General features: G+C 48.5%; 2 protein-coding genes across 11 annotated transcripts in view; one reads left to right on the forward strand and one right to left on the reverse strand.

The window, feature by feature from the left end:
- The window catches only part of GRM7 (glutamate metabotropic receptor 7), an 820,225-nt gene extending 817,153 nt beyond the window's left edge, over positions 1-3,072 (reverse strand). For all 10 annotated transcript variants that reach the window (XR_016021304.1, XR_012489707.2, XR_012489705.2 and 7 more), the window contains exon 1: positions 2,554-3,072. Coding sequence is in view for 5 of the 10 variants with exons in the window: in XM_074313055.2 (XP_074169156.1) it covers positions 2,554-3,072 (519 nt within the window). In the remaining 5 variants the exon portion in view is untranslated. The remainder of the gene's footprint in view (positions 1-2,553) is intronic.
- On the forward strand, positions 811-6,139 carry LOC148758243 (uncharacterized). The gene is made up of 2 exons (XM_088798445.1): positions 811-2,730; positions 2,876-6,139. The coding sequence occupies exon 1, from the start codon at positions 1,235-1,237 to the stop codon at positions 1,820-1,822; it is 588 nt and encodes a 195-aa protein (XP_088654571.1). The 5' UTR covers positions 811-1,234; the 3' UTR covers positions 1,823-2,730; positions 2,876-6,139.
- The last annotated feature ends 2,149 nt before the right edge of the window (positions 6,140-8,288 follow it).

Raw genomic sequence — 8,288 nt, forward strand, 5'->3', positions numbered from 1 at the left:
TTTATAGGACGATCTTAATTGAGCTGAACGCTTCAGTCCCAGAGAAGATTCACCTACTATTATTTTCCTCTCTCCCTCACGTGCCTTTGAACAATGGGTCTGTGTACCACTACTCTCCCCATTCCTTTTGCAGGCGTACAGTCTGGGAAACGGGATTGGATTTGCCTGCCAGGAGCCTCTAAGATCATATGCAGAAAAGGCCACGATATAGCCCAACGTGGGCAACGGTTAACCAGGATGCCCACATCAATGGTTGTGTTCAGCTTGCAGTACAAGCTACAAGTTGGTGCATTGCTCCAACCACCAGTCTCTTCTCAACAAATGCAGGTGAAAACTGGGGGCTCCTTTTTTCTCTCAGCTGTTCAATCTAACATGAACAGCTGCAATTTGCAAATTAGAGGAAAATGACAGTGCTTTCTCTGAATGGTTTTGGTCCCAACCCACACTGTGAACACTGGCTAACACTGGGTTCCTTTCCTTCCCAGCCCGGGGAATGAGGGAACTAAGTGTAAAGCAAGCTGTTTCTAGCCCCACAGGTGCTCTCAGGTTCACACACCAGAAGAGGAATCAGCTCCCCCTGGAATCCTTTTCAGCAAACACCAACCTAGTCTGCAATCTCTCTCCCTCGACTTGAACATTTCACTCTTATTTCATACAGCCCCATCTGCAGTACTGCCATGCTCTGAGTGAAAACAGAATCAGGCAGCAAAATAAAATAAAAATGCTACACCAAACACACCTTCAACCCCCAGGGCTCAGGAAACCCTGTGAACTGCCCCAGTCATCTCAGGTGATCTCTGACCTCATCCTCTCCTGCAGCACTGCCTCCCGACTTGTCTCGCTTTAGGCTCAGAGATGAAGGAAGTGTTTGGGTTTTGCTTACAACGACCCGGGCTCCTCCTGAAAGCGTCAACTCAGAGTGAAAGCTGCCCCCAGAGCACTTTTGGGTTTGCCAACCTCCAGGGGTCTCCATGATGGCATACTTAGGAGGTGATAGGGAGGCTCAGAGAGGCCATACCAGGCTGCAGCCGTGCAGGGCACCCCACCTTCTGACGCAAAACAAACTTCACACTCCTGGGAGCTGATGTGATGACAGCTTGACTCTCACACGGAGTCCCCTCCAGAAACCCAGCACCCTTGGGAAAAGCACTTGATGGGGTGCCGATTCTTTGGATGTGGGGAGCAGAAGGGCACCAGAGTCAGCCCAAACATCTGGAGAAGAGATTAATTGGGCATGGGTGTTACCCATGGAGAGAGCTGTGCATTAGGGAAGGATCATCTCCAGACGGAGATGAACAAAACACTTGGGGGTGGGGGTAGAGAGGGAGAAGAAAGGCAAAAATTGAAAGGGGGAAAACGGCAGGGAGAACGAGTAAGAAACATAGGGAGGCACACGGAGAAACAAGAACCAACCCACAGTCACGCAGACCCTGAAACTCAATTTCTGAACCCCAAAGCTATCCATTTACACCCAATGCAGCACCGGAGCTACGGGACAGAAGCTGCGGAGCGGCGGCGGGAGAGCACTGCGGAGGAGCCCCCCGCTCAGCTGCCCGGATCCGCCTTCCTCCCGTTTCGCCGTCGCCCTCCGGCGCCCGGAGCAGCACCGCCAGGCCTTGCTCAGCGCACCCCACTGCCTCGCTCCAGAAGCCCTTTTGCATGGCTCGGGAATCGTCCTAGGGGCTCAGGATTGGGGTTGGGGCGCTGCGTTAGGGAGGTTGTGGGAAAGGACGGGCGGAGGGAGGAGGCAGAGAAAGCGATTTTGTTTCGCAGTTCGCATGAGCTCATCTCTGGCTGTGAAGTGACAGGAGTAGAAAGCTGATCGCCCAGCTCCTCCTGCCAGTGGCGGGACTGCAAATGCAATTTAGACGGTGCAAACATTTGCCCACAGCAGATCACCAGGGGGTCATGTCTGCGGGTGGCATCTCCCCCACTTGCGGAGCGTCCCCGTGCCTTCCGCCCCTGCCCTCGCAGAGACAGGCTACAGGTCAGGAAATCCAACCCGAGAGAGATGGGCAGTTAACATCCTTATTGTAGGTGAAGACCTAGTCCCGGGTTTAAGAAGTGCCTCCCTAAGCTCTTCTCCAATTTTTCCAAGGAAGCTGAGGCTTGCTGGTAGGCTTGGGGCTGGGAAGCTGGGGAGTTGAGAAATGCCCAGGTTCGAGGCGTCTTTCCATCCTTCATATCCCAGGCGCCTAAACGGCTCTCACCCGGCACTTTTACAAGCCCGTTTTCGGACCATATTTCACCCTAATGCAAACCCATTTAAATCATCGCCTTGTTTTGCGCATATTGCTTCTTATAAATGGGGCCATAAATCCAGGAAGTCAAGCCTGATGGAGTGGAGCGCGCACAGGGGAGAGATGGAAGGGAAGTGAACCAAGCAGGGAAGGTACCTCCTCGGGTGGGGTGGGAGGGATTCGGCAGGATCTCCAGGGTGTAAATGCTCGAAGGCGAACCTGACCCCTCATCCCTGGAGTCCAAACCAGCTTTTAGGATTAAGAGCGCAGGGAGCTACGTCCCGCTCTGCCCCGGAGGGAGCGCCCCCCCTACCTGGAAAAGCCTCAGGATGTTGGCTACCATGATGGAGACCGAACTCCCCGAAGCCCCAATCACTCCAACTACTTTCTCCGGCTTCACGAAGACCGGAGGCTCGCCGTTGGTGCAGCGCACATCGGAGGTGTCCTTCTGGATGAGCGCCTGGACGAAAGTGAGCGACTGTTCGAGCGCGTAAGTGTCCCTGGAACAAGTGTCCAGGATCCGCGCGCCGAGCGTCACGTTGGGCAGCAGGGTGGGATCGCTGTTGATCTGGTCCAGGGCGTAGAGCATCGCTTCCAGCCTGTGGATCCCGTTCTCTCTCTTGATGTCGCCGCAGGGCACTCCGCTGGGACCCTTGGCGTGCACAGGGAACAGCCCCCCGAGGGTGACGTCCCCCTCGATCCGGATAGAGTGTGGGGCGTACATCTCCTGGCCGCGTGCCGCCGCCGCCAGAGCGCACAGGAGCACCTCCAGCACGCAGCAGGGGAACTTCATCAAAGTCAGGACGCGGAGCAGCTTCCCCAGCTGGACCATGCTGCTCCGGCTGCTGCGGTGGCGGCGGCGGCGCTGAAGGAGACCGTGGCGGGCTCGCCGGGGTCCGGGCTTCTTGGGGTGAGCTCTTCCCGGGAAGACCCAAAACTCCTGCAGGCACGGAGGGTGGGGGCGCCCGGGAACGGGCGGCGGGAGAGGATGGGGGGTCCCGCGGCGCCTGCCAGCTTGGGGCTCCGAGCGCTCTCGGGTTCGCCGGCCCGCGCGCCGCGCTCGCGCTCCCCGGCTTGCGGCTCGCACTCTTCAACAGCCCAACACTGGGGAGAGGGCACGGATTGCTATCGCTTTAAATGGTCGTTCGGCTCCCTCTCCTCCTCCTCCTCCCACTCCCTCCCTCCCTCGCTTGCTCTCAGTCTCTCCCCACCCTTTCCAGCGCCCGCCCTCCCCACTGGTTTGCATCATCACGCAGGGAGGGGCTGCGTGCTGAGGTAAGGGGGGCATGGGTGGGCGGCTGGCAGCGGTGGGGAGTGCCTCCGATAGGGAGTTTCTCGGTCCCCGGGGAATCTAGGGATTGCAGGTCGCAGGCGAGGGCTGAGCTCTTGTCCCCATATCACTGTAGAAGCCTCTTGTTCGCCCGCCTGCACCCATACGCACATCCCAGGCACCGGTGGTATCAGCCCCGGGATGGGGCGAGAATGTCTGGTTCTGACCGCTCCCAACCCTGAGGTCCAGAGTCCAGGCTCTCAGCTCCGGGGGAACGCCAGGGAGTCGCAAGGTGAAAAAGCCGTGATGGAGGGGAGCGGGAAGACCCTAGTCTCTACTGCTGATCCGCCAGTGCCAGTTTTTCCTAAGAAAAAGAACATACACAGAGGAGCCTGACCTATGACTTAAAGAACCTTTACCCAGAGACTTCTCCAGGGCCAGGAACTGGGCTACCCCGTAAGGAAACACCCAAACAAAAAACGTTAGGAATGGGAGTGCATTCTTGGTCTTCGGGAGTTACTGGGGCCAGAGCCAGATGAACTAACTCACCGCCATCGCCAGCTAACCTGTGATGGAAAGCCTGGACTTGACCCTTTTCTTTCTTTCCTCTCAAGAGATGGAACAACTGAGACCTCTGCAGAGCACTTTCTCCTCTGGCACTGACAGGTGTAAGGAGCTCTGCTACCTATTTCCAGAGATGCTTCTGGGCTGATGACAGGTTTTCCAGGGCAGGAAACAGCAGGAAAGAGGTGATAGTAGAAGGAAGAAAGAAGGGCAGACAGAAGTCTCTTCAATGATTCAGAATGCCTTTCTCTCTTTTCTTTGGCTGGAGATTTGGGGGCAAAATCAGGATAACCAGAGTAGGTTGCAGTGCAATTAGGAAGCTGTTTTTCAAAAGTGTCCTCTCCTGCAGGCCCAGCCCGAATTTGGTCCATTAAAGCAACAAGTGACCCTAGGAAAGGTGATGTCTTTGTCCTTGGGTCCAGAGTGGACTCGGAGGTTAACTGTGCTCTTCCTGACGCTTTCTGTTGGAGTGCAGCAAAACTCTAGTGCACGGACTTGAGGGTGAGAGAAAACCAGAAACAAGACTCTACTTTTTGTTGTTCTTACTAATGTACCCCCCAAAAAAAGTCCTTGTACACACACACACACACACACACACACACACACACACACACACACACCAAAAGATCACAAGAGAAGTAGTTGCTTGTCTCTACCACCAAGTAGCTGTGTATCCTTGGCATTTCTATTTCCCTGTCTGGGTTTTAGATTCCCCATCTGTAAAATGATGAGATTGAATTGGATGCTCTCCAAATTATCTTTTAACTCTCAAATCCTCTGTTAAAATAGGCCATATCCCTTTGGCCATGGTGCTCTTTTTAGGCCAATATGCTCTGTTGCTGTATGTGTAGCAGACCAGTTGTTTGCTATTCAAAGAATATCACAAATGTGTCCTGGTATACAGGACTTTTTTTGTATTTCTTTGCCCACCATCTAACCCTCTTTCTTCTAAGGACAGTCCAGTCCATTAATTTATTTTTGGATGTGCCCTTCCTCCACATTTCAAAACAAGGTTTGAGAGAAACAGATGCCACTTGCCATCATTCAGCCTTGGCTACTCAAAGCATGGGGTCCTTCTAGCTACCGTGATGATATGTTCAAGGGTGGGGATGGAACCCAATGAGAGCCATCAAGGGCTAATCCCTGGACTTTGCTGCAGTAACCAGGGTTGTCACACAGGGTTACCAGTAGCCAACAGACAATCTGTGCATGAGTTAGAGAAAAAAGCCCCCTCTACCCTCGCCATCCTCAAATAATTTATCTCATTCTAATTCTAATTTGTAAGAACATAACATGTATTGCCATCTTCTAGAAAACAGTGCTGCAGTTAATATACTAATCTACTGTTGTATACAATGTCATTATCAGTAGCTCTTAGCTGTGAAGCCCTGCTATGTACGTGCTCACCTTGCATTACACTGTGATGGCCCGCTCCTTCCTGCCCGTCCTTGGGCTGTGAGGAGAATAAGCCTGTGTGCCAGGAGTTTCCACATAAACAAGGAGATGTTTCCCATGATAAAAGCTACAAGAGAGGGAGAAGGAAGAGAAAGAGAGAATGGGGGTAGAGATAGGTGGGGCCTGATTACAACATTTGAACTCCTGGATTCCTCTTTGCCTGAAAGATTGCCTCTGGGTTTTTTCAGTTATACAATATTTTCTTTCTCTTATTTGAAGACAAAAAGATCCTCTTTTAATTCACTTGTTCTAATACACCAGATCAAAAAGGGCAGAACAGCTGAAATAGACAACTCGTTAAGGCAGCATCAGCTAATTTGGAAAGAGAAAAAGAAGCAAACAAAGCAACAGAAAGGCATACTTGGGAACACAAATACTATGATCCTAATATTTAGGCATTGGTGCCTCAGGCTGTGTTTGACAGAGACTATATCCTAAGTTTTAAATTTAAGACCATTTATTAGGAACTTGGTGACAAAATAAATATTTGGAGAGATGGGTCTCAAGTATTGTCACTTGATTTTTTTCCTGTTCATGTCTGGATCCAGGTTCTACTCTTCCATTTCCATTTCACACCTGGTGATTGCTCAATAAATATGTCTTGGCTGACTATTGAATATTGCCTTATTCTGTGTTCTCCCTTTGCTCTGCTCATTCTCCCCAAACATCTGGCAGCAATCATTATCTTCTTTTCATTGCACTCATCTGTGCGCATGTCTTATTTCCCCTGCCAAGTTGTAAGATCCTAGAGGGTAAGGGCTGGGTATTATTTCTCATTTCTCCCGGACGATGTTTAGAATGATGTTTTGTACCTAAGGAGCACTCATGTGTTGAATGAATCAGAACTGGTTTTGCCATTCCCCACTGCCGTTATCTGACAGTGACCAAAATGTAAAGTGGCAGAGCAGAAATGATGGCAGACAAATTGCTGTCCTCTTTGTCACGGTATGCAGTTTCTAGAGTGTAAATTATAATTAGTACATTTAGAAATTATTCTGTTTTACGGAAATTGCATAAGATTGAAATGCTCTAACTTGAACACTCTTGGTCAACTCTAAAGGAAGGTATTCATGGGTTCTTCCCGAGTCAAATGTTCATTCCTGGAGCAATAACTGGGCCGTTGCCATGGACTGGCTGAGGAAGGTCAAAGCCAGGCACTAGCACCGCCTGAACCAAATAGAAAGGGTGCTCTGTTACCAGATAAATGGGAATGATACTGTGCTTGCCAAACCTACAAACATCCAGCACATATGTTATCTAATTCATCTTTATATTTTTAGTCACAGTGTACAATAGGGACACAGAATTTGTTTTTTTGAGATTATGTGAATGGAAAACGTTTGTGTAAAAATGGTTAATCTAAAACGCGGCCAGTCATTTTTCTAGTGTCCTATTTAATTGGAGGAGAATCTAGTTTTAGGCAGAAAGATGGTCCATTATAAAATGTGTTCACAGGCTTGGGTCTGTGTGGTTATTAATCTGACCTCACAAAGGAATTACTGAAAATGTATAAGTAAAGTTAAGAGCTCAGTCCTAATTTATATTCTTAGGATTGTGTTTCCATAATCATCTCAGTTTTATTTATTTTCTTTGTTGTTTTACTTTGTCCATCATCTTCTGAAGACAATAATGTCTCCACTTCGAATTCCCTCTGTATTTAAATCCAGTTTGTAATTTACAAAGTTGTCCTCCGTAACTGCTGCTACTCCTGCTACTGATATACTCTGGCTATTCTTCCATCCTTCATGTGGGTCTTCCTCCATAGCTCTCCCCCCATAATCTTACATTTAACTTGCACCACTGCATGGAGGTCACTTTTCCTTGGAGAGAAAGAGAGAAAAAGAGAAAATATATTCTAGAGAAAAGATATTCTATTCCATCTATTTTATTTTCCTGTCATACTTATTTGTAGTTGACACCTTGTGTCACTTACCCAGTATAGATTTCCTGATCCCATGAATAAAGCCTGGGTGAGTATAAAATCAACCCACCTGGGAGCAGATCAAAGACACACAGAGAAAAGTGGAGCCCTAAGGAGTTCATCTGACACCCTGGATCCAGCAATGCCTGCTGTTGCGTTTGCCTTTGAACATTAAATTTTTGACACCCAAATACATTCCATCATTTGCTTAAGCTAGTAATTCATTTGAGTAGGGGCTCTCAAAATTGAGGATGCTAATTTAGATTGTTACTGATAGAGATAAGCAGATAATTAAAAGAAAAATAGCTACTGATTCTCAGGTCCCATGAAAATGAGCTACAGAAAGTTCAGAACTCTGTGGCATGGAGTGTAATAGTCTTAGAGTTAGCTCTTAATGTGAATCCAGACCTTGAACATAATGATATAAAATGACAGTGACTGCAAATGACTAGTTGAGTGGGAAGCAAAATTAAAAATTAAGAAGGCTGGAGAATAACTGATGGATTTTTAAGTTTTCTTAAAACACAATTTATGATTATCTCATAAGAAATATAGCAATAGTATTGGTTTTTACATGTAACACATGAAATATATAGGGTATAGCATTTTGCCTGTCTAAAGTTAGTAGCAATTCTAAAGTTGTGGAATTTGCTTTATCATTGGGAATAATCACACCATTGCATTCTCGAGACCTGATTATCTATGGGCAATGGAGGCATTTGAACCTGCTGGTTGAACCTCATGGATTTCTTGAATTAACCATGACAAATGTGTGAGGTTTATTCTTTTTCATTGAGCACCTACTGTTTGTTAGGCACTTGAATGGGCAGTTTGTAGG

The sequence above is a fragment of the Rhinolophus sinicus genome, chromosome 5, assembly GCF_057876585.1.
Source record: "Rhinolophus sinicus isolate RSI-liver-muscle chromosome 5, RSI-T2T, whole genome shotgun sequence".
NCBI classification, from domain to species: domain Eukaryota; kingdom Metazoa; phylum Chordata; class Mammalia; order Chiroptera; family Rhinolophidae; genus Rhinolophus; species Rhinolophus sinicus.